Here is a 26021-nt window from a genome sequence, read left to right as displayed (position 1 = left end):
GTGTTTGGAGGCTGCCAATGACCCCAAGAACACCATCCCCACCGTCAAACATGGAGGTGGAAACATTATGCTTTGGGGGTGTTTTTCTGCTAAGGGGACAGGACAACTTCACCGCATCAAAGGGACGATGGACGGGGTCATGTACCGTCAAATCTTGGGTGAGAACCTCCTTCTCTCAGCCAGGGCATTGAAAATGGGTCGTGGATGGGTATTCCTGCATTACAATGACCCAAAACACACGGCCAAGGCAACAAAGGAGTGGCTCAAGAAGAAGCACATTAAGGTCCTGGAGTGGCCTAGCCAGTCTCCAGACCTTAATCCCATAGAAAATCTGTGGAGGGAGCTGAAGGTTCGAGTTGCCAAACGTCAGCCTCGAAACCTTAATGACTTGGAGAAGATCTGCAAAGAGGAGTGGGACAAAATCCCTCCTGAGATGTGCGCAAACCTGGTGGCCAACTACAAGAAACGTCTGACCTCTGTGATTGCAAACAAGGGTTTTGCCACCAAGTACTAAGTCATGTTTTGCAAAGGGGTCAAAAACATATTTCCCTCATTAAAATGCAAATGATTTTATAACATTTTTGACATGCGTTTTTCTGGATTTATTTGTTGTTATTCTGTCTCTCACTGTTCAAATAAACCTACCATTAAAATTATAGACTGATCATTTCTTTGTCAGTGGGCAAACGTACAAAATCAGCAGGGGATCAAATACTTTTTTCCCTCACTGTATCTATAAGTGTTGTGAGGGGGAGGGGGGATACAGGTTTGCAGTACTACAATCTGTTTGTAAGGGGTTGGCACATAGTGACATTGGTTTACGGTAAAGCTATTAATTTACCTTAGTATGGTGGGACATAGACTCTTGTGACAGACTTAATAATAAAAATGTTAAATTGTGTGTGTGTGTGTGCAGGTGGGGGCTTGTAGGGCTGCAGCAAATCTCTAGGTGCTGTTTGGGGAGTTGGGGTGGGGGCTTGTAGGGCTGCAGCAAATCTCTAGGTGCTATTTGGGGAGTTGGGGTGGGGGCTTGCAGATCTGCAGCAAATCTCTAGGTGCTGTTTGGGGAGTTGGGGTGAGGGCTTGCAGATCTGCAGCAAATCTCTAGGTGCTGTTTGGGGAGTTGGGGTGGTGGGCTCGTAGGTCTGCATTGAGCCTCTGTGCAGTGGGATGAGCTCACTGCGTCCGTCCTGTGCTGTTGACCACTCACCCATACCAAACAGCACCATCCATTATTCATTACACTCTGTCGTCATTCCTCTCTTGCTCATTATACAGCCTCTGTAGTGATATTAGAATTCAGGGTTTCAATCAATCAATCAAATTACCATTTGAAAGACCTTAGGGCAGGAAGGAGTTGAAGAGAATGGAACACAATGAGACCAAGCAGAATGTATGCCAATGTTTATGCCATTGCCAGTAATCCCTAGCATTTATTTTATGTCCATCAGATACAGTAAGAATGACATCATGCTGTATTCCAGAGGGGCAACACACATCCTGAATCCACTTACCCTCCTCGCATCAAGCCCAGAGGATGACGTCATAAGAACAAGACTCAATGTTGTAATGGCGGCATGAGTCATCCTGCTAAGCGAGACTGCTGGACCAAAGTTACCCTAACAATAAATCAGATGAAATCAGTTTCTTATTTAATCTTTTCTAATATGCCTGCACGCCCATATAATGATGTCATCTTGAAGAATGCATGTCGTCATTGGACTTGGACACCACAGATCCTCTTGAATGAAAACAAAGTTTTATTAAGGTTAGGTCTTTGTTATGATGTGAGAAAGGAAACATGAAGGTAAGTAAATGTATCAAGTCACAGCTAATGATAAGCAGCAGGTAGCCTAGCGGTTAAGAGCATTGGACCAGTAACTGAAAGGTCGCTGGTTTGAATCCTCAAGCCGACTAGGTGAAAAATCTGTCGACGAGCCATGGAGCAAAACACTTAACCCTAATTGCTCCGGTAAGTCGCTCTGGATAAGAGCGTCTACTAAAATGTCAGATATGATATTGCATGAAAAAGATAAATCAGCCATGATTTGCACAGACAAAAGATCATGACATTTGACCTTATTCACTACCTCCCAGAGTTCAGTTGCATGAAAATGTGATTTCTCAATTGTAGTTATAACATTCTTCTCATACTTGTGTTCAACTTTGACACATTATTCTGCTTTTTACTGTAGATATGTAATTGACACTTTCCCACTGAGCTGTGAATGCCTCTCCCGCTCAAGAGATCCTATTTGTTCCTTGTGTGTCTGGCGACATTTCTAGCCCACGGGCTGAGAGGAGGGGCGCGGAGGGTGTGTGAATGTTCTTGTAAATGCCACCGCGGAAGTGAGTCACCATCACTGAAGAACACAGCGACACAGGAGGCGTCTGGCTGCTGCCATTGTTTGTGTTGCCGCGACAACACTTTCATCTCATCAGAGACAGGGTTTGTGTTTATGTGAATCTGTGTGGTAAGACCCACTCATCTTGAACAAATGGAGGGAAACGTTGGCCATTAAGACTGAGATCGGTGATAAAATACTCCCCTGTATCTGTTGGGATTTCTGTGCTGCTGCAAACACGACTCAGCAGGCATGACTCATGCATTTGCATTACTCATATAGCAGGAATATACAATAAGCAGCCACAGCAGCAGCTATCAGAGCAGATGAAATCTGCATCTACCGTACAGATCTGTAAACATTGAGTGGTTAGGGCCGAATGAAGGGTAAGTGACCTGGGACAAGAGGACTCAGCGATGCAAAGCATTGAAGGGAAAGCTCACCCATTTTAACATGTGGCCTTATTTTCACTCTTTCTGTGCTTGTAGCTGATCACCCCTCCAAACTGTTTTAGGATATTTTGTTTAGAAAAGAGAAAATTGATTGCGACATTTTGCTGAGTGATTGCTTGCCATGTACTACAATGCATTATAAAAATGTGTGTAAAGCATGTAATAAAACAAATGATAATACATCAGAATCTCATTCTGCATAATGTCTCAGGACATCCTTGTTTGAATGATGTCATTTAAAACTACTAAAAAATGCATTTATGGGACAGTGGAACATAAAAAAAAATCTAAATAAATGTAGCACAGAAACAAAACCCACAATGCCATTCTGATGTAATAACATATGGTTTGGCGTGTTTCAGCATTTTATATAACATGCCTAGACACATTTTCATAATGCATTGTAGTCTATGGCAAGTGATGACTCTGTAACGAGACAAAATACAGATGTTTTTTTGGGGGCTATCACCTTCAAGCACAGAAAGAGTAAAAATAAGACCACGTAAAAATGAGTGAATTTCCCCTCTAACAAACATTTTTATCTGTAAACTCATATGCGATCATTCTGTAGGCAAATGATGCCATACCCATCTGCAGCAAGGTAAAAGAAATACTGTATTTTCAGTCTTCACAGAACACCATTCTGCTGTATTTGTGAATGCCAGTTTGATTCTTAGGCCAGATGGTGAGAAGGCGTAGAATCCAGAATATTCCGGCTATCCACCCCCTCACCCCATAGTTTCATTCACATATGGCAGTGTGCATCTCACGAAGCCACACACACGACTAGGCTGAACACATTCATAACCAATTTATTTAGCTTTAAAAATGATCGAGACAAACACTACAGGACTTTAACAAAAATGAGCACAGTTGCACTAAAACAGAAAACAAAACTGTTACATTGTGATACAAAAATATACACTTCCAGGACTATGTGACTGTTAAAGAGCATTCCCCAGATAGGAATGACTTACAGATATGTGATCTTCCACTGAAGGAAAAGCTTCATAGAATGAACTTACAAACAATATGCAATAAAACAACTTAGGATAAAAAAATAATAGGATACAAGTACATTATTCCATCAGCCATTACCTCAATAACCCTCCCTTATAAACAAAATGAGTCTCGAGCTTCTGACAAAGAAATAGGAAAAAAAGTGGTTCACTTTTTCCAACCCGTATGCAAAAATATTGTCCTTAACTTGATAAGTTGCCATTAGTAAGATCAAACAAAAAACCTACATAACACTTGCATTCACAAGGAAGAATATTAATTGTCAAGTCAGAGTTGAACTGCAACACTGCATCAGTCCAATGAAGTTCAGCACTTCTGAACAGGGGACCAGTAGGCATGCAGGTAGGGATAGAAGTCCCAGTAGCCAACACACCTAGGTGTGTCTTCATAATCTGAAGTGGCATCCTTACAGGGTCCTCCAGACGTCATTGAGACTTTCTATTTCGTACCTGCACCACTTCTTTCCTCTCCTTCAGGAAGTTCCCGAAGGCTGTACCCTCCTTGCTCTCCTCAGTCACTGAAAGGGATGATATGTTAAGTCAACAAGGGAACTTATATTGCCAGTATTTTTGTGTGTTTGATCATATTTTTGTAACAAATCTTCGCTTTCCACGCTAGAATCATTCACGAATCATGATTAGGCTTGTTGTTAGGAATGCAAGGTGATTTGATGTTATGGGTTAAATCAATGATAGCACATTGAGGCCACTCAAAAAGTTTCTCCCCTTACCGTTGTGATCTATGTCATCCGTGTCGCTGTCCTCCCCCTCTTCCTCATCCTCATCAGGGTTACCACGGTTGAAGATGAGATCACTTCGGCCCGCCACATCATCTTCCTCAGGAGGACAGGAAGTGACATTTCATTATTTATTTCACAGAACACCTGTCTCATGTACCTGATCCAAGCATATAATACACAACATGGGATCTCTCTTACACTCACACAATCAAGCACGTAATGCATCGGGGGTCACTCTCACAGGCACACAAACATGGACACACACACCTGTCCGTGAGGTCGTCTCCATGGCAACAGCTCCCATGTCCTTCCGTAAATGCTCCATCTGCTCCTGCTGCTTCCTGCTCTGAGCATCGGCCTGGAGGGCATACCAGGAACATCAGAGAATGACAGACAGATGTCCCGTGCACACACACACACACTGGCAAACATACAGATGTTCTCAGTATATTGCACAGACGTAGCATTGGTATTTAAAACACTCACCAGTTCTTTATGAAGTCTTTCATATTCAGGACGATAATCCCTGAATAACACAAAACAATTCATTTTCATACAAATATTACAGACAGTGGTGTGCGTGTTTGCAGAGCAGCACCCTCACTCACGTCTCGTACTCCTTTGCGGCCTCTGCCACCTGAACAAAGAACTCGTCCAATCCGCTGCCTGTGACTGCAGACACACCCACAACCTGCACATGAAACACAGACGTGACCAATCAGAGGGAACACTTGATAAACCCTCTCTCAAAAATTCACAGAAACACTTCCCCATAGGTTGATGTAAAAGTCCAACACAAAACTCATGGAATGTTGTCTCACATACACACACGCAGATCACACACAAATAATACAACATACAGTTCTCAGAAGTGTGCACTGAAATAGCATACGGTATTGAAAGTCACATACCCGTAAGTTGGTGTAGAACTCGTCCAGCACAAGGCTCATGGAGCGCGTCAGGTTGCTGACGTAGGACGTCTCCTGGTTCAGAGCATCCTGGAACACCTCAAAGTCCTGCATCCACTCCACCGCAAAGCTGTGGTCGATTATGTCTGTCTGAAACCACACAACACAGACATCTACCAAAATCTGTGGTTTGTTATTCCTGTATTATCATCATCATCCCCCCAAAAAAACATATTTCCTTTGAGCATGTCAACACTTACGACTACAGACCTATAGTTTTTTTCCCCCCATTCAGTAATTCACTGTTACCAAGTTAAAGTGGTTTGATGAAAGTGTTCCAATCATTTCCTACCTTGTTCATGATGACAATGAAGGGCAGCTTTGTCTTGTACAGAATGCTGGGGGGTAGGGGACACACAGTCAAAGTGAACAAGCAAAAGCACCACACTAGTTCTTTATTGCCTATATGTAAAATGTTCAATTTGTTCGAACCAATTTGTAGTTTTATTTGACCATCGGAAAGTAGCTAGTGCTCCCTTCAGTGTCAGACCTGCAGGCGTAGAGCATGTTGGACATGAAGGTGACTGGGTTGACGCTGCGAGACGTGTCCATCACGTAGACCACCACACAGGGGAAGGAAGAGGCCTGGAAACACATTCACACAGACACCAAATAGATCACAATTATGTTGCATCTAGTCATATCTTTAGGCCTAAATGTTATAACATATTACTACTACACACCAGAGTTTCAGTGATGATGGTTCCAGACGCTGACCAGGTGAACACTTCTATCTGTCCAGGAGTGTCAATCAACACATATCTGTAGACATAGGTCAAAGGTTAGGCCAGGTAGGTACACACCAGAAGAGGGGATGGCAAAACAGTACAATGCTGTACTAACTTCTAATGTACTCCTGGTAAGCTTCTTCTATGCTTACCAGGAGTAAATCCACTAACTTTCAGATTAAAAAATATATACTTACTGGTGATTGTACTGTTTCTTCTCAATGAATTTCATGACCTGAGAAGGCAAAACGGAAGATTTTGATTCATAATATCCAAATTGTGCAAGCAATAATAGTGACATCTAATGGACAGTCGAGGTGTCAAATACACGTCCTGTTATAAAGGAAAAAGAGTTGGGCCTACCTGATCAAACCTCGTAGCAAAGAGATTCAACGAGGTGACGATTCCTCCATTAGGACCTAGGCCATATTGCTTCATCACTTCTTTATAATTCACTGTGTCACGGATATCTACAAGGGGACAATAAGCAGCTTTCAGTTACTTATTAGCCATGGTAGCTAGCTAGCTAATACAATAACAGTGTCGTGGGATATCAACATATTTACAATTCTTGAATTCTATCAATAGAATACCAAGGGGGAAAAAAACATACCTTTCTGAACATTCAACAAATTAATGATTGGCATGAAGTATTACAGTATCAGCATGATGCCAGACACATGCATGGTTATGCATGGTGGTCTGAATGATTTCTTACCGATGTTGGCTGGGAAAGGAACTTCGTGCACTGCAGGGTCTAGGTTGATAACATATGGAGGAGACTTCTTGGTGTGAAGATGAGCATTGAGTCGCTGAGAAGAAACATCAACAACGTCAGCTCTAGCTAGGTAACGTTAGCATAGGTAGCTAAGTTAGAACCCAGATGGCCGTGACTTAGCTAATATATAACGTTACCGCTTCCAAACCGCTTGACTAAATGGCAAAGAAGAAAAATACTAAATTCCAGAATACAATTGTGCTTAGTTTGGTTGAGCTAGCATAGCTATGTCTCATACACCGAACTGGTAACGTTAGCTAGCTAACTTACCTAGCTACTGTAGTGCTAACAGTTAGTTAGCCAACAGTAGCTCGTTTTAGCTTACCTGCACAAAAGTTGTTTTTCCAGACCCTGCCATGCCAAGCACTATGAGACAAACGGGTTTCTTCTGCGAAGCATTTCCCGAAGTAGTCTCTTGTGCTGAGTCGCGATTGTCGTCGCCTCCTCCATCGTCGCATTCACTCCTTTCTCCTTCTTGACAAGTGCTCCCAGACGCAGAAGCCATGCTGGTTGTTGGTAGAGACTGTTGCTGTGAAGTGGTCGAGACTGTTGCTGTGAAGTAGTCGAGTCTGTCGCAAAGGGCCAGCCTGTCGTTCTTATTTCCACCACTAAGTGATGCTCTTACCCGATCTTTTTGTTTCCGTTTTTCTCCTTCAGCGTAAAAAAAAGGAAAAGGGTATTCAATAGCGTAAAGTACTTAAGTAAAAATACTTTAAAGTACTGCTTAAGTTGTTTTTTTGGGGTATCTGTACAATTTATATTTTTGACAACTTTTACTTCACTACATTCTTAAGGAAAATAATGTATTTTTTACTCCATACATTTCCCCTGACACCCAAAAGTATTTGTCACATTTTGAATGCTTAGCAGGACAGGAACATGGTCTAATTCACTCAAGGCAACATCCCTGGTCACCCCTACTGCCTCTGATCCGGCGGACTCTCTAAACACATGCTTCGTTTGTAAATAAATGTGTTGGAGTGTGCCCCTGGCTAGACATACATTTATAAAAAAGAAAAGAAAATGGTGCCATCTGGTTTGCTTAAGATAAGGAATGTGAAATTATTTATACTTTTCCTTTTGATAGTTAAGTATATTTTAGCAATTCCATTTACTTTTGATACTTAAGTATATTTAAAACCAAATACTTTTAGACTTTTACTCAAGTAGGATGTTACTGGGTGACTTTCACTTTTACTTGAATAATTTCTATTAAGGTATCTTTACTTTTACTCAAGTACTATGACAATTGTTTTTTTTCCCACCACTGTTACTATGGGACATCTGGGGATATAATTTGAATATTGAAACAATGTTGCAAATGTCAGAGACAGACAACAAAGTTTATTCAAATCTCTGCAGTTGAAAACTAAATGTTAGTCTGAAAGAAATGTGAGATAATGTCTAGATGCTTTTTATAGTGGAGATCAAGTTTATAAAGTTGTCCAGCCCTGATCTGTTTCACCTGTTCTTGTGATTGTCTCCACCCCCTCCAGGTGTCGCTTATTTTCCCCAGTGTATTTATCCCTGTGTTTCCTGTCACTCTGTGCCAGTTTGTCTTGTGTGTTTAGTCAAGTCAGCCAGTGTGGTTTTCCCCGTACTCCTTTTGCTATTCTTTTTTCTAGTTCTCCTGGTTTTGACCCTTGCCTGTTTCTGGACTCTGTACCCACCTGCCTGACCATTCTGCCTGCCTTGACCATGAGCCTCTCTGCCACTCTGTACCTCCTGGACTCTGATCTGGTTTTGACCTTTTTGCCTATCCACGACCATTCTCTTGCCTACCCCGATGGATTATTAAACATTGTAAGACTCCAACCATCTTCCTCCTGTGTCAGCATCTGGGTCTCGCCTTGTGCATTGATAAAAGTGCCTGGATGGGCTGATGAGACAGTGAATTGCGCAATCAGATGGAACAGAGTAAATAGGCATTTTAAAATCATAGATTTAGCCGGTGGTAACTTGTTGGATAGACACTGGCTGGAATGCGATTTTTAACCAATCAACATTCAGGATTAGACCCACCCATTGTATAATGGCTGGCAACATTGTTATCCCTTGCTTGCTAGCTAGCCAACTACGGCTAATTTAGTCACATCAAAAAGTACAGCCAGAATAAGAGCAAAGTAGCTGCATTTGTTTAAGCTGTTTTCTTGTGACATTTATTTGGATACATCCATAACAATGAGCTAATGAGGTGTGATTTTGCCTGGCATAGAAAATGTTCTCACTCGTCAGGACACTGTTGTTCAGAAGAGCTAGCCAACAACACAGCTAACACAATCACTTCAAACTGAAGCTGGAAAGACTGCAAACTAGATGCACTTTGTTTCGTTTGACCTTTTTTCAATTTACATTTCTTTGTATATATCCATAAAAATTATGCCAGCTGATTCATGGTTTCGACAGGCTGAGAAAAGCTGCCTGCCCGTCTGTCTCGTCCAGACTCCCGACACGTTCATTACTATAGGACAGCTGGAGATCGAATTTAAATATTGAAACAATGTTGCAAATGTTGGAGAGACAGTAAGGTTTATAAAATCTCCACTGTCAAATTAAATGTTAGATAATGTCTAGAAGCTTTTTATAGTGGAGATCAAGTTTATAAATTGCATGGCTGGGCTGATGAGACAGTGGATTTCGCAGTCAGAACAGAGTAAATAGGCATTTTAATGTCATAGAGTTAGCAGGTGGTAGCTTGTGGAATAGACACCGGCTGGAATGTGCTTTTAACCAATCAGCATTAAGGATTAGACCCACCCGTTGTATAATACTGTACATGTTAGAATCACAGTTGGCAGCAATTATAGCTGTGAATCTTTCTGGGTAAGTCTCTAAGAGATTTGCACACCTGGATTTTACAATATTTTCCCTTTATTCTTAAAAAAAATATTGAGGCTCTGTCAAATTGGTTGTTGATCATTGTTAGACAGCCATAGATTTTCAAGCCGATTTAAGTCAAACTGTAATTAGGCCACTCAGGAACATTCAATGTCATCTTGGTAAGCAACAGTGTATATTTAGCTTTGTGTTTAAGTTAATTGTCCTGCTGAAAGGTGAATTTGTCTCCCAGGGTCTGTTGGAAAGCGGACTGAACCAAGTTTTCCTCTAGGATTTTGCCTGTGCTTAGCTCTATTCGTTTGTTTTCATCCTAAAAAAAAAACTCCCCAGTCCTTGCCAATGACAAGCATAGGCCTACCCTTAACATGATGCAGCCACCACCATGCTTGAACATTTCAAGAGTGGTACTCAGTGATGTGTTGTATTGGATTTGCCCGAATATAACGCTTTGTATTCAGGTCAAAATGTTTCATTTTTTGCAGTATTACTATAATGCTTTATTGCAAACAGGATGCATGTTTTGGAATATTTTCATTCTGTAAAGACGTCCTTCTCTTCACTCTGTCATTTATGTTAGTATTACAGAGTAACTACAATGTTGTTGATCCATCCTCAGTTATCTATCACAGCCATTAAAATCACCATTGGCCTCGTGGTGAAATCCCTGAGTGGTCTCCTTCCTCTCCAGCAACTGAGTTAGGAAGGGGGCCTGTATATTTGTAATGACTGGTTGTATTGATACACCATCCAAAGTGTAATAAATAACTGCACCATGCTCAAAGGAGTATTCAATGTCTGCTGTTTTTTACCCATCTACCAATAGATGCCCTTCTTTGCGAACCAAAATACTGCATAGTTTCCTAGGAACTTGAAACGAGGCGGCCATCTCTGTCGGCGCCGCAGTTCCTCTGTCCAGTGTCTGTGTTATTTTGCCCATCTTAATATTTTATTTTTATTGGCCAGTCTGAGATATGGCTTTTTCTTTGCAACTCTTTCTAGAAGGCCAGCATCCCGGAGTCGCCTCTCCACTGTTGACGTTGAGACTGGTGTTTTGCGGGTACCATTTAATGAAGCTGCCAGTTGAGGACTTGTGAGGTGTCTGTTTCTCAAACTAGACACTCTAATGTACTTGTCCTCTTGGTCAGTTGTGCACCGGGGCCTCCCACTCCTCTTTCTATTCTAGTTAGTGCCAGTTTGTGCTGTTCTGTGAAGGGAGTAGTACACAGCATTGTATGAGATTTGTATGAGATTTTCAGTTTCTTGGCAATTTCTCGCGTGGAATAGCCTTCATTTCTCAGAACAAGAATAGACTGATGAGTTTCAGAAGAAAGTTCTTTGTTTCTGGCCATTTTGAGCCTGTAATCAAACCCACAAATGCTAATGCGCTAGATACTCAACTAGTCTAAAGAAGGTCGGTTTTATTGCTTCTTTAATCCGGACAACAGTTTCAGCTGTGCTAACATAATTGCAAAAGGGTTTTCTAATGATCAATTAGCCTTTTAAAACGATAAACTTGGATTAGCTAACACAACGTGCAATTGGAACACAGGAGTGATGGTTGCTGATAATGGGCCTCTGTGCACCTGTGTAGATATTCCATAAAAAAAATCAGCCGTTTCCAGCTACAATAGTCATTTACAACATTAACAATGTCTACACTGTATTTCTGATCAATTTGATGTTATTTTAATGGACAAAAAATGTGCGTTTCTTTAGTAATCAATAATCTTAATTTTGAGTATATTTTTTAAAACCCTATATATACTTTACTCTTTCAACAGAAAACACTGTCATTAATCTCAGATTTCACACACTTGTTCAATTAGCTTGTCATTATAATCAACTATTTAGGTATTTTTCAGAATATATTTTCCTTTTTGCGTGCTACTCACTCGTAGACAAAAATGTGTCCAATTGCCTATGCTGTTTCTGTTTCCACGCAGACTTTTGTTAATCCTTTATTTTAGCAGGGAGACCCATTGAGACCAATGCCTTCTTTCCAAGGAATCCCAAAACATACAGTACTACAAGCAATTTAAAAAGCACATTCCTCAACAATGAGGTCCTCCATTAACAACCTGAACTGCACTAAAGGCAGCAGAGCATCAAGGTGCGGAGAGCTCTGCATACAATTGAAGTCGGAAGTTTACATACACTTAGGTTGGAGTCATTAAAACTTATTTTTCAACCACTCCACAAATTTCTTGTTAACAAACTATACTTTTGGCAAGTCGGTTAGAACATCTACTTTGTGCATGACACAGGTCATTTTTCCAACAATTGTTTACAGACAGATTATTTCACTTATAATTCACTGTGTCACAATTCCAGTGAGTCAGAAGTTTACATACTCCAAGTTGACTGTTCCTTTAAACAGCTTGGAAAATTCCAGAAAATGATGTCATGGCTTTAGAAGCTTCTGATAGGCTAATTTGACATAATTTGAGTCAATTGGAGGTGTACCTGTGGATGTATTTCAAGGCCTACCTTCAAACTCAGTGCCTCTTTGCTTGACATCATGGGAAAATCAAAAGAAATCAGCCAGGACCTAAGATAAAGAATTGTAGACCTCCACAAGTCTGGTTCATCCTTAGGAACAATTTCCAAATGTCTGAAGGTACCACTTTCTTCTGTACAAACAATAGTGCGCAAGTATAAACACCATGGGACCACGCAGCCATCACACCACTCAGGAAGGAGACGTGTTCTGTCTCCTAGAGATAAACGTACTTTGGTGCAAAAAGTGCAAACCAATCCCAGAACAACAGCAAAGGATCTTGATTTAGATGCTGGAGGAAACAAGTACAAAAGTATCTATATCCACAGTAAAACAAGTTTTATATCGACATAACCTGAAAGGCTGCTCAGCAAGGAAGAAGCCACTCCTCCAAAACCGCCATAAAAAAGCCAGACTATGGTTTGCAACTGCACATGTGGACAAAGATCGTACTTTTTGGAGAAATGGCCTCTGGTCTGATGAAACAAAAATATAAATGTTTGGCCATAATGACCATCGTTATGTTTGGAGGAAAAAGGGGGAGGCTTGCAAGCCGAAGAACACCATCCCAACCATGAAGCACGGGGGTGGCAGCATCATGTTTTGGGGGTGCTTTGCTGCAGGAGGGACTGGTGCACTTCACAAAATAGATGGCATAATGAGGGAAGAAAATGAAGTGGATATATTGAAGCAACATCTCGAGATGTTGTCAGGAAGTCAGGAAGTTAAATCTTGGTCGCAAATGGGTCTTCCAAATGTACAATGACCCCAAGCATACTTCCAAAGTTGTGGCAAAATGGCTTAAAGACAACAAAGTCAAGGTATTGGAGTGGCCATCACAAGGCCCTGACCTCAATCCTATAGATAATTTGTTGGCAGACCTGAAAAAGTGTGTGCGAGCAAGGAGGCCTACAAACCTGACTCAGTTACACCAGCTCTGTCAGGAGGATTGGGTCAAAATTCACCCAACTTATTGTGGGAAGCTTGTGGAAGGCTACCTGAAACATTTTACCCAAGTTAAACAATTTAAAGGCAATGCTACCAAATACCAATTGAGTGTATGTAAACTTCTGACCCACTGGGAATGTGATGAAAGAAATAAAAGCTGAAATAAATCATTCTTTCTACTATTATTCTGACATTTCAAATTCTTAAAATAATGTGGTGATCCTAACCAACCTAAGACAGGGAATTTTTACCAGGATTAAATGTCAGGAATTGTGGAAAAATGTTTTTGGCTAAGGTGTATGTAAACTTCCGACTTCAACTGTACACGGGGTGCAAAAAAACTGAACGCAGATTTATATAATTCCGTAGTGATCAATGGGACCTAGATTTAGCCATTCCTGTGATTGGGTCTTGTGACTTGTATGTCTGTAATTGAACAATAAAGTAAGGCATGGCGGGAGTTTGCACAAGAGGGTTTTATAAACATAAAGAGAGCAGTGCATTTATCTACAAGACTTAAGTGGAAACATAACTGGTGCCTTTTCATTAGACTTGTTGTGCAATAGTGCTTTCCAGCTGCACCAATCAAAGCAGGGAGTGTGTAGCAAAGCACACCCTAACAATACAGTTTGTCAAAACCATTCAGCTTGGAGCGATGGGGGGAGCAGGGTTGCAAAATGCAATCATATCATGTAATTATATCATTAATAAAATTGTCATATATATTTTAATACAGACTAGCTAAAAAAAGTGAAAATTAATCAATTATCTAATGGATCATTATCTGGTAAAAAAAATGTAAGTTGCAAAAACATACGTTTTCACCGCCTATTTAAATTTTCTCCATGATCAGGCGCCCAAGTGGATGTCGAAAGGCTGTTTAGCTCAGCACAGTCGCAACTTGCCGAAGAGGAAGAACTTAAATGCTATACTGGTGGATGTTAACATTGAAATAAAACCCAGCCCTGAAAATAAATGTGTAATCATCTCATACCGAGGTAAAGACAGTTTCAAGTTGGATATTCAAAGGATATTCGCGCTTTCAAACCTCAATAGCCTTCAAACCACTTGAGCCACAGACTCCAAATAAGTGTCATGATGGAAAAATTGCACAAAATATTGCACAGGTCTTATTTTCACGATTTGGACATTAATTCACTTTCCAAAGCTAATAGACATGCAGAAATATGAGCAGGATTTTGTATTCCTAGTTTAGTTAGGGAGCGTAAACAAAGTACAAACTTTTTTTTACATTCAAATTTCAATAGCTCCTTGGTCATGTAACCAAGTGACTTCAAACAAGGTTCAGAATGTCCACTGACTGTACCCTTCTATATTGCACACCATTTAATTTGTCAATTTTCATCTCACGTTTTTACATGAATTTTTCAAGATTTACAATTTCAATAGCTCCTTGGTCATGCCAATTGCACACCTAAGATGTGTGCAGTGGATATACACCCATATTGCGTAACCTCTAGTCATGCATCTATGTTGTACATTAATATTAGTTTGACAATTAGGGGGTTCAGTCCAGTGTTTACCCTTTTCTTTAATATTTATCTATAATAAGTGGTAGTTCTAAGTACTTATTTTCCAACAGGAGAGACAGATATCCCCTTTCGTCATTAATATCAACCATAAAGGAAAAGGGCAAAGTACGAGAGTCATGCAATTAATTATCCAAAGCAGCGATGGAGTGAGCTAGTAAGGGAGGCTGCAGTGGGTTTGCTGTTCAATACATATACTGAACATGTAACCACAGTAATGGTGGCCAGTAAACCAATGAATAAAAATGTAATATTGACAAATTAAACAGAAATTCTAGACCTTTAATATTTTCCAACATGTCAGACAACTCCAAATAAGTATGAAACATTTCAGTGTTAACTTTCTCTTTATCCCTGGTTGATGTACATTTCAGAGCCTCTTCAGTGTGGATGGGGTATAGCATACATTTTCAACAGACAGAACTTCCAGTTTGTGTTCTTTACTCTGTTGAACTCTTGTCTTCATTCCTAGGCACAGCACATGGAACCACCATTGGCATGCAAAACATTCAATCTGAAACAATGCGTAACACGTTATAAATAATATCAAATATCAATGCAGTATGACAAATGAGCCATCCATTTTGTTATATCATAAATTGTCTTACATGCTGTCACTGTTGTCAAAAGATTATAAACATGTTAAATAAAGTTACTAACTCAGTCTTTGGGCCACATCCAGGTTCTTTATCAGTGGCACACATGAAGCAGTTGTTGGCTTTGTTGAACTCAAATCATAGGCATGAACTGAACATATGGCCGTCCGACACAACATAAAAATAAAGAACTTACATTTTCTTTGAATTAAATGTCATTACATAAGACATTTTTAGTATATGCTCAGCCATTTCTTTTCGCAGTTGCGCCATGTGTTTTTGAAGGTTCCATATCAATTTGGGAGGGGATGTTGGAAGTTCTGTGCAACTTCCTTGGCCATCTACACCAAAAAATAAAATAGAGTTTGACCTAATTGTCACATAACAGCTAACCATTCATTGAAATATATCAAACCTACATTACAAAGACCTCACAGCTGAAGGTGTCCTGCTGCATGTTGTGAGTCATTTCCCCTCCTTTCCACTTTATGTCCACCCAGTCGTCTATTCCATGGCAGGCTCTTCTCATTTTGAAGTATTCTCTTTATGTAAACATAATGGAATTCTGATTAGTTATAGGCAAATGAATACACAAGCCAAATTTGTATGCCGTTTTCCTTATCACTATAATCTAGTAAAGGTAATTTCCTTTATGCCCCATTCTACACACAGCCAAATTTATAGGCACTGAACCATTTACAGGACAATAAAAGTAGCATATAGGAGCCAACCCGATCACAGAGTGAATAAATGTAGAGTGTTTGTAGACTTTAAGAAAAAAAAATGATAAGTGACAGATTCATTAGTACATGCTTAAAGTCATATCAAAGATCACAGTACCCACCAAATGTGACGATCGTCATAAGGAGTAGACCAAGGTGCAGCGTGTTGAGTGCTCATGATAAATATTTATTTTAACTCAGAACACTATACAAAACAATAAACAAAGAAACACGAACGTCACATTCTGCAGGCTTCACTGAGCAATACAAAAACAAGATCCCACAACACCAGTTAGGAAAAAAAAAACCTACTTAATTTTGATCTCCAATTAGAGACAACGAGGACCAGCTGCCTCTAATTGGAGATCATCCCAAACAAAACCAACATAGAAATACCAAAACTAGAACATGAACATAGAAATACAAAACATAGGAAAACACCCCTGTCACGCCCTGACCTACTCTACCATAGAAAATAACATCTTACTATGGTCAGGACGTGAAACCAAATCTATGACAATAGAGAATGAATTGTAAGCACCAAAGTGTGTTTGTCAAAATAATATCTGAAAATGTCAGTTGTTGAACATATTTGCAATAGCAATTTATGATATATGCAGTTGAGGAATATTCCATGTACCAACACTACATGTAAGATGGACATAAGACATTCCCACATACAGTATTTTTTAAATTGTATTTATTTATTTATCCTTTATTTAACCAGGTAAGCCAGTTGAGAACAAGTTCTCATTTACAACTGCGACCTGGCCAAGATAAAGCAAAGCAGTGTGACACAAACAACAACACAGAGTTACACATGGAATAAACAAACGTACAGTCAATAACACAATAGAAAAGTCTATATACAGTGTGTGCAAATGAAGTAAGATTAGGGATGTAAGGCCGTAGTGGCGAAATATTTACAATTTCGCAAATAAACACTGGAGTGATAGATGTGCAGAAGATGAATGTGCAAGTAGAGACACTGGGGTGTGAAGGAGCAAAAAAAATAAAAAATAGAAATAAAATAAATAACAATATGGGGATGAGGTAGTTGGATGGGCTATTAACAGATGGTCTATGTACAGGTGCAATGATCTGTAAGCTGCTCTGATAGCTGATGCTTAACGATAGTGAGGGAGATATGAGTCTCCAGCTTCAGTGATTTTTGCAATTTGTTCCAGTCATTGGCAGCAGAGAACTGGAAGGAAAGGTGGCCAAAGGAGAAATTGGCTTTGGGGGTGACCAGTGAAATATACCTGCTGGAGCGCGTGCTACGGGTGGGTGCTGCTATGGTGACCAGTGAGCTGAGATAAGGCGGGGCTTTACCTAGCAAGGACTTATAGATGACCTGGTGCCACTGGGTTTGGCGACGAATATGAAGCGAGGGCCAGCCAAGGAGAGCATACAGGTCACAGTGGTGGGTAGTATTATGGGGCTTTGGTGACAAAACGGATGGCACTGTGATAGACTGCATCCATTTTGCTGAGTATTGGAGGCTATTTTGTAAATTACATTGCCGATGTCAAGGATCGGTAGGATAGTCAGTTTTATGAGGGTATGTTTGGCAGCATGAGTGAAGGACACTTTGTTGTGAAATAGGAAGCCGATTCTAGATTTAATTTTGGATTGGAGATGCTTAATATGAGTCTGGAAGGAGAGTTTACAGTCTAACCAGACACCTAGGTATTTGTAGATGTCCACATATTCTAAGTCAGAAACGTCCAGAGTAGTGATGCTAGGTGGGCGGGCAGGTGCGGGCAGCGATTGGTTGAAGAGCATGCATTGAGTTTTACTTGCATTTAAGAGCAGTTGGAGGGCCACAAAAGGAGAGTTGTATGGCATTGAAGCTCGTCTGGAGGTTTGTTAATAACACAGTGTCCAAAGAAGGGCCAGAAGTATACAGAATGGTGTCATCTGCGTAGAGGTGGATCAGAGAATCACCAGTGTTTCCTAATGGCAGAGTTTGCACAAAGCTCACTGTCCAATGACCCATATATTGAAAATTATTTTTGTAGCAAGCATTTTATATAATTGCTTAAATTGAAACGAATGGATTGATGTGTCAATTGTTGTTTTATATGTCAGTTCATAGACCCAATGCCAAGGTATTGGGACATCAAAAACCTGTTCCCAACTGACTTGAATTTTATATGGTATTGCTGTCAAACCTTTTGACAAGTGAAACTGATGCATTTTTTGATTTATACTAATCATTTTAAGCTATGGGTTGCATACAGACTAATTCTTTAATTTCTTCTTTAAGTAATTGTCTCTTCCAATTTTGTGGCAGAGCCGCGATGAGTTGGTTATAATTTTGTATTGAGCATACACCTCCATACACTGTTGTTAGTTACTTGTATGACATCATTTTACCATTCTTGTTTACAATGTCCTTCATAAAATACTATACCCTTGTACATTTCTTCTCTATCAGTATATTGAGTTTAGCCATATTATTTACTGTAATATTAAATCTGGCTATTTTGGAAAGCACTTTATGTATCTAGTCCCCACATTTGAAGGTGTCATAAGTATTTGGACAAATTCCCTTACAGTGTATTTATTTTTTATTTAACTAGGCAAGTCAGTTAAGAACAAATTCTTATTTACAATGATGGCCTACCCTGGCCAAACCGTAACGACGCTGAGGCAATTGTGTGCCACCCTATTGGACTCCCAATCAGAGCTGGTTGTGATACAGCCTGGAATCGAACCAGGGTTTGTAGTGACACCTTTAGCACTGAGATGCAGTGCCTTAGACCACTGCGTCACTCGGGAGCCCAAAGTCATCAAAAGTTTAGTATTTGGTCCCATATACCTAGCACACAATGACTACATCAAGCGTGTGACTACAAACTTGTTGGATGCATTTTGCCTTCAAAACATGCTAACCTCTCACCATTAGCAATAACAGGGGAGGTTATCATTTTTTTGGGGGGGGGGTGATATTTATGCCTCTGTAACCTTCTCACTCATCATTATTCAAGATTCATTCATGATTATCCATAATCATGGTAGCATCCACATTAATGTAGAATTGTTCAAAAACATTATATTCTTATTTACAATAAACGTAACTCCAAAATGACACAATACAATATTTTCCGTTCACTTCTGTTGGGCACAACATAATCCGAAGACCAAAACACAACCAAAACAAACTGCAAATGCATCCAACAAGTTTGTAGAGTCACAAGCTTGATGTAGTTACTGCATGCTAGGAATATGGGACCAAATACAAAACTTTTGACTACTTTACTACTCTATAAGTGAATTTGTCCAAATACTTATGACACCTTCAAATGAGGGGACTAAATACATAAAATGCTTTCATTTCTAAACGGTAAAACAGATATGTATGAAAATACCCTCAAGTAAAATGTGACATTCTGTACTGCCAACTCATATCAAACATTTGATCTCAAATTCAAAATGCTGGAAGTTTGCGCTTCACTGTCCAAATAAATATGCCTGACGACTCCAGCTGAATTCTTCGGCTACTCTATGTTCGCGACGTACTTCAGTCTGAGATTGCCATCATTGAAGTGGTTTGTGGTGATGTCAAAATTAGGGTTTTTGTACAAAACAAAATCATCAGCGATTGGCTCATCTCTAAACAATCACAGTGTCAAAGCCAATGACGAATTTCCAAAACGGCACTTTACCCATTTGTGTTCTGGCTTTGGCCCAACCTATGGTTTCTGGGATTAATCAGATTGTTTCGAATGTGTTTATGTTCTAGATATCATAGGGGAGGTAACCAGACTTACTGCGGAGAATAAACTAACGTCCGTGGGCGTGGCGCAGAATTTGGTTGGAGCAAGGATTTTGGGTAGCTAGGCAGCAAATACAGTGCCTTCGGAAAGTATTCAGACCCCTTGACTTTTTCCACATTTTGTTATGTTACAGCCTTATTCTAAAATTGATTAAAAAAAATACTCATAAATCTACACAAAATACCCCATAATGACAAAGCAAAAACAGGTTTCTAGAAATGTCTGCTAATTTATTTTTAAAAATAAAAACAGAAATACCTTATTTACATAAGTATTCAGACCCTTTGCTATGAGACTCAAAATTCAGCTCAGGTGCATCCTGTTTCCACAGATCACCCTTGACATCTTTCTACAATTTGATTGGAGTCCACCTCTGGTAAATTCAATTGATTGGACATGATTTGAAAAGCACACACCTGTGTATATAAGGTCCCACAGTTGACAGTGCATGTCAGAGCAAAGACCAAGCCATGAGGTCGAAAGAATTGTCCGTAGACCTCCAAGACAGAATTGTGTCCAGGCACAGATCTGGGGAAGAGTACCAAAAAATGTCTGCAGCATTGAAGATCCCCAAGAACACAGTGGCCTCCATCATTCTTAAATGGAAGATGTTTGGAACCACCAAGACTCTTCCTAGAGCTGGCAGCCCAGCCTAACTGAGCAATTGGGGGAGAAGGACCTGAGTAAGGAAGGTGACCAAGAACCATATGGTCACTCTGACAGAGCTCCAGAGTTCCTCTGTTGGGATGGGAGAACCTTCCAGAAGGACAACCATCTCTGCAGCACTCCACCAATAAGGCCTTTACGGTAGAGTGGGCAGAAGGAAGCCAGTCCTCGGTAAAAGGCACATGACAGCCCGCTTAGAGTTTGCCAAAAGGCACATAAAGACTCTCAAACCATGAGAAACAAGATTCCCTGGTCTGATGAAACCAAGACTGAACTCTTTGGCCTGAATGCCAAGTGTTACGTCTGGAGGAAACCTGGCACCATCCCTATGGTGAAGCATGGTGGCGGCAGCATCATGATGTGGGGATTTTTTTCACCGGCAGGGATTGGGAGGCTAGTAAGGATCAAGGAAAAGATGAACTGAGCAAAGTACAGAGAGATCCTTGATGAAAACCTGCTCCAGAGGGCTCAGGACCTCAGCCTGGGGTGAAGGTTCACCTTGCAACAGGACAGCGACCCTAAGTACACATCCAAGACAACGCAGGAGTGGCTTTGGGACAAGTCTCTGAATATCCTTCAGTGGCCCAGCAAGAGCCCGGACTTGAGCTCGACCGAACGTCTCTGGAGAGACCTGAAAATAGCTGTGCAGCGACGCTCCCCATCCAAACTGACAGAGATTCAGTTGATCTGCAGAGAAGAATGGGAGAAGCTCCCCAAATACAGGTGTACCAAGCTTGTAGAATCAACAAATTACTGAGTAAAGGGTCTGAATACTTATGTATATGTAATAAATCAGTTTATATTTTTTTTTATACATTTGCAAAAAAAAATTAAAAAAGTTTTTGCTTTGTGATTATGGGGTATTGTGTGTAGATTGATGAGGGGAAAAAAAATCATTTTAATCAATTTTGGAATAAGGCTGTAACGTAACAAAATGTGGAAAAATTCATAGGGTCTGAAAACTTTCCGAAGGCACTGTATATACGAAAGGGTAGTGTATTTTGTATCAAATGATGTTGACACCCAAGAATCCTGTTCTTGAATGCTGGTTAATGCTAATTAAGAGACAGAGTACAGGGAAATTACATGGGGTTAAAACACATGGGATCGTTAAACATTAGGGACTCCAGTGGTGCAGAAGTGATAGTGAATCCATTTATAGCCAGGAGTAAGGTGGATGGATCGCAGGTTAGCACAGCCAGGGTGGATGCAGAATGGATGGAGTATGGTGGCTTGATCAAAGAGGAAGCAGCCAGTCAGGTGGGCAGGTCTATGGGTGGACATGTATCTGAATCCGGACAGGATGGGTGGCCTCACGGGCCCCCAAGAGGGGGAAAGGGAGGGAAGCAGGGAGTTAGAAAAGAAGACAAAGGCATAAAGGATCCAGACATAAACATATTTGGAAAGTAAATAAAAAATACTAAATGTAACAAAGGTTAAAAAGGTGTGTTTTCTGCATGTTCTTCAAAATTTAGACTGAATCTGCTGCCCAGACAGAGGGATGGTGCACTGTAGGAGAAGGCCTGCTCCTAGCTATGTTTTCTGATATATGTGGAATAATGAGAAGGCCGGCTTCCTGTGATCTGAGGGATCTGACGGCTTAGTATTGTATTAATATGTCCTTAAGGTAGGTGGTAGTGTGTCTATTTAAAGCTTTATACTTATGTTAAGAGTTAGACTGTAGGCTGTACCGAACTGGGGAGCCAGTGCAGTTAGGCAAGAATTGGGGTGATATGTTTTTATTTTATTTTATTTGTGGCGGTACAGCCCGATAAAAAGGTGTTACAGTAATCTAGACGGTATGTAATGAAGGCATCTGTAAATGAACGTTTCTATTCATTTTACTGTAAGAATCTTACAGTGTTATGTATTGTGTTACGTAAAAAATATACTTGCTTTGTTGTATTATATAATATTATGTAAAAGTAAAATAGTTCAAAAAGAAAAAGTCACACATTATTACATTCCCCTTGATTATTACAAAATTAGAACTGCATTAAAGCATTAATGAAGTGAGTGTAATAGGAGTTCAACTCTTCTTCTTGTTTTCTATTTTATTGCCAATTGATAACACTGACTGTTTACCAAGTGGCATACCTTTTGCTGTCGGGTCATTTTATATGATTTGAATCACTGTCACGATTCCTACCGACGGTGGCGCCCCCTCCTGCTCGGGTGGCGCTCGGCGGTCGTCGTCACCGGCCTATTAGCTACCACCGATTCCCTTTTTGTTTTTCCCTTTTTTTATGTTTTCTCACCTGGCCTGAGTTAGTAAATTAAGAGGGCTATTTAGTTCAGCTGGCCCGCTCCCTATTGTGCGGGATTGTCCTTCTGTGTGTCGACTGCGTTTTGTGCGACTGTGCTTGTCAAGTGTATTTTCCCTGTTGTTGGGAGACCTTTTATTATGTACATGTGGTTTTATTAAAATTACCACACAGTGTTCGCTGCTTCCTGCGCTTCTTTCCGCCACACCACAGACAAGCCGTTACAGAATCCCGCACCACAAAGAGCATGGAATCAGCGGGAGCAGCGGGCACTCCACTTCCCTCGATGGAGGAACGTGTCCTGCAGAATACATCGGTCCTGCATCGCATCGGATCCGCCATGGACCAGGTGATGGAGAGGATGGACCGATGGGAGAGGAGTGGTATCCTCTCTCCACCTACACCCCCCCCGATACAACCATCTCCTCCTCCTACGACGTCTGGCTCTGGCGCGCTTCGCCTGGCACTACGATGGGACGGCGGCTGGGTGCAAGGGGTTTCTTCTCCAGTTAGAGTTGTACCTGGCCACCGTCAGACCTGCTCCTACAGGAGAGGAGAGCGTGAGTGCTCTCGTTTCCTGCCTGACGGGCCGAGCTCTGGAGTGGGCTAATGCGGTCTGGAACGCTCTGGACTCGGCGAGGGACCCCTACCCAGAGTTCCCGGGTGAACGGCTGTTCCACCTCAGGCAGGAGACAAGGAGCGCTCAAGACTTCGCGCTGGAGTTTAGGACCTTGGCTGCTGGAGCGGGGTGGAATGACAGGGCCCTCATAGACCACTACCGGTGTAGTCTCCGGGCGGACGTCCGCAGGGAGCTGGCCTGTAGGGACACCAATCTATCCCTGGACGAACTCATTGATATGTCCATACGGTTGGACAATTTGCTGGCTGCCCGCGGGCGTTCGGAGAGGGTCCTGCCCGTTCCACCCTCGTGAACCCCCGCCCCTACCCCTATGGAGGTAGGGGGGCCGTGTCAAGGGGCACCGGAGGAGGTGGCTCCTCCTGCACCAGCTGTGGTCGGAGAGGACACACGGCCGACCGGTGCTGGAGGAGCCAGTCTGGGAGTCGAGAAGGCAGGCAGAACACTTCTCGGTCACCTCAGGTGAGTCAGCACCAGACTCGCCCAGAACCCCCTGTTGGTCATGTGTTTTTGCCTGTTTCATTTTCTAATTTTTTTCCCTCTTCCCAGCATAGGGCGCTAGTCGATTCAGGCGCAGCTGGGAACTTTATGGACCGTGGACTTGCCATTAAGCTGGGCATTCCACAGGTGCCGATAGATTCCCCCTTCCCCGTGCACTCCTTAGATAGCTGACCATTAGGGTCAGGGCTAGTCAGGGAGTCTACGGTGCCGCTGGACATGGTAACGCTGGGGAATCATAAGGAAAGCATTAACTTTTTTCTTATTGATTCACCTGCGTTTCCGGTGGTGCTGGGGGTCCCCTGGCTGGCTGGTCACAATCCCCTCATTTCATGGAAACAGGGGGTTCTCCAGGGGTGGTCGGAGGAGTGTTCAGGGAGGTGTCTAGGAGTTTCCATAGGTGCCACGTCGGTGGAGAGTCCAGACCAGGTGTCCACCGTGCGCATTCCCCCTGAATACGCCGATTTTTGTAAAAAGAGAGCGACTAAATTACCACCTCATCGACAAGGGGATTGTGCGATAGATCTCCAGGTTAACGCTGCGCTTCCCAGGAGTCACGTGTACCCCTTGTCACAAGAGGAGACGGCGGCTATGGAGACATACGTCACGGAATCCTTGGGACAGGGGTACATTCGGCCCTCCATCTCACCCGCTTCCTCGAGTTTCTTTTTTGTGAAGAAAAAGGAGGGAGGTCTGCGTCCGTGCATTGATTATAGAGGTCTAAACGCGATCCCGGTGGGGTTTAGTTACCCACTACCTCTTATCGCTACGGCGGTGGAATCATTTCACGGAGCACAGCTCTTCACAAAATTGGATCTCAGGAGCGCGTATAACCTGGTGCGTATCAAGAAGGGAGATGAGTGGAAAACCGCCTTTAGTACCACATCAGGCCATTATGAGTACCTCGTCATGCCGTATGGGTTGAAAAATGCTCCAGCCGTCTTTCAATCCTTTGTTGACGAGATTCTCAGGGACCTGCACGGGCAGGGCGTGATTGTTTATATCGATGACATTTTGATATATTCCGCCACCCGCTCCGCGCATGTGTCCCTGGTGCGCAAGGTGCTTGGTCGACTGCTGGAGCATGACCTATACGTTAAGGCTGAGAAGTGTGAGTTTTTCAAATGAGCCGTCTCCTTTCTGGGTTATCGCATTTCCACCATGAGGGTGGTGATGGAGTGTGACCGCGTTAAGGCCGTGCGTAATTGGCCGACTCCAACCACGGTGAAGGAAGTGCAGCGGTTCTTGGGCTTTGCCAACTACTACCGGAGGTTTATCCGGGGGTTTGGCCAGGTAGCGGCTCCCATTACCTCACTGCTAAAGGGGGGGCCGGCGCGTTTGAGATGGTCGACGGAGGCGGACGGAGCCTTCAAGAAGTTGAAGACACTGTTCACCGACGTGCCCGTGTTGGCGCACCCGGACCCGTCTTTAGCGTTCGAAGTAGAGGTGGACGCATCCGAGGCTGGGGTGGGTGCCGTGCTATCACAGCGCTCGGGTGCGCCACCGAAACTCCGCCCCTGCGCTTTCTTCTCAGGGAAGCTCAGTTCGGCAGAGCGTAATTACGATGTGGGGGACAGGGAGTTGCTAGCGGTAGTCAAAGCCTTGAGGGTGTGGCGACACTGGCTTGAGGGGGCTAAGCACCCCTTTCTCATCTGGACCGACCACCGAAACCTGGAGTACATCCGGGCAGCGAGGAGACTGAATCCACGTCAGGCAAGGTGGGCCATGTTCTTCGCCCGGTTTAGGTTTACCATCTCATATAGACCGGGTTCCCTTAATACTAAAGCCGACGCGCTGTCCCGTCTGCATGACACGGATGACCGACCCATCGATCCAACTCCCATCATTCCAGCGTCTAGGCTGGTGGCACCAGTGGTGTGGGAGGTGGACGCGGACATCGAGCGGGCACTGGTGTTGGAACCTGCGCCTGCGCAGGTGCCCGAGGGGCGCATGTATGTGCCGCTCGATGTTCGAGATCGGTTGATTCGGTGGG

The 26021-nt window shown here is 42.2% G+C and overlaps 1 protein-coding gene and 1 long non-coding RNA gene across 4 annotated transcripts; both read right to left on the bottom strand.

The window, feature by feature from the left end:
- Positions 1-3586: 3586 nt before the first annotated feature.
- On the bottom strand, positions 3587-7575 carry gpn1 (GPN-loop GTPase 1). 2 transcript variants are annotated; one of them, XM_029729844.1, is made up of 13 exons: positions 7356-7574; positions 6971-7064; positions 6616-6722; positions 6450-6487; positions 6208-6286; positions 6015-6109; positions 5817-5862; positions 5468-5614; positions 5165-5247; positions 5043-5082; positions 4824-4914; positions 4548-4649; positions 3587-4334 (listed from the first exon to the last, which is right to left on the bottom strand). In XM_029729844.1, the coding sequence occupies exons 1-13, from the start codon at positions 7533-7535 to the stop codon at positions 4243-4245; spliced, it is 1194 nt and encodes a 397-aa protein (XP_029585704.1). In that variant the 5' UTR covers positions 7536-7574; the 3' UTR covers positions 3587-4242. The 2 variants fall into 2 exon arrangements, with proteins under 2 accessions (XP_029585704.1, XP_029585705.1); XM_029729845.1 differs by lacking the exon at positions 3587-4334 and having other exon boundaries at positions 4601-4653; positions 7356-7575.
- Positions 7576-14925: 7350 nt separating this feature from the next.
- Positions 14926-16384, bottom strand: LOC115172116 (uncharacterized). 2 transcript variants are annotated; one of them, XR_003871378.1, is made up of 3 exons: positions 16304-16384; positions 15879-16001; positions 14926-15800 (listed from the first exon to the last, which is right to left on the bottom strand). It is a non-coding gene; the product is annotated as an uncharacterized LOC115172116 (long non-coding RNA). The 2 variants fall into 2 exon arrangements; XR_003871379.1 differs by having other exon boundaries at positions 15895-16001.
- Between the last annotated feature and the right edge of the window lie 9637 nt (positions 16385-26021).

This window comes from Salmo trutta, chromosome 33 (genome assembly GCF_901001165.1).
Source record: "Salmo trutta chromosome 33, fSalTru1.1, whole genome shotgun sequence".
Lineage (NCBI taxonomy): Eukaryota > Metazoa > Chordata > Actinopteri > Salmoniformes > Salmonidae > Salmo > Salmo trutta.
The sequence above is the reverse complement of the archived record's forward strand: the minus strand, read 5'-3'. Positions and strand labels throughout refer to the sequence as shown.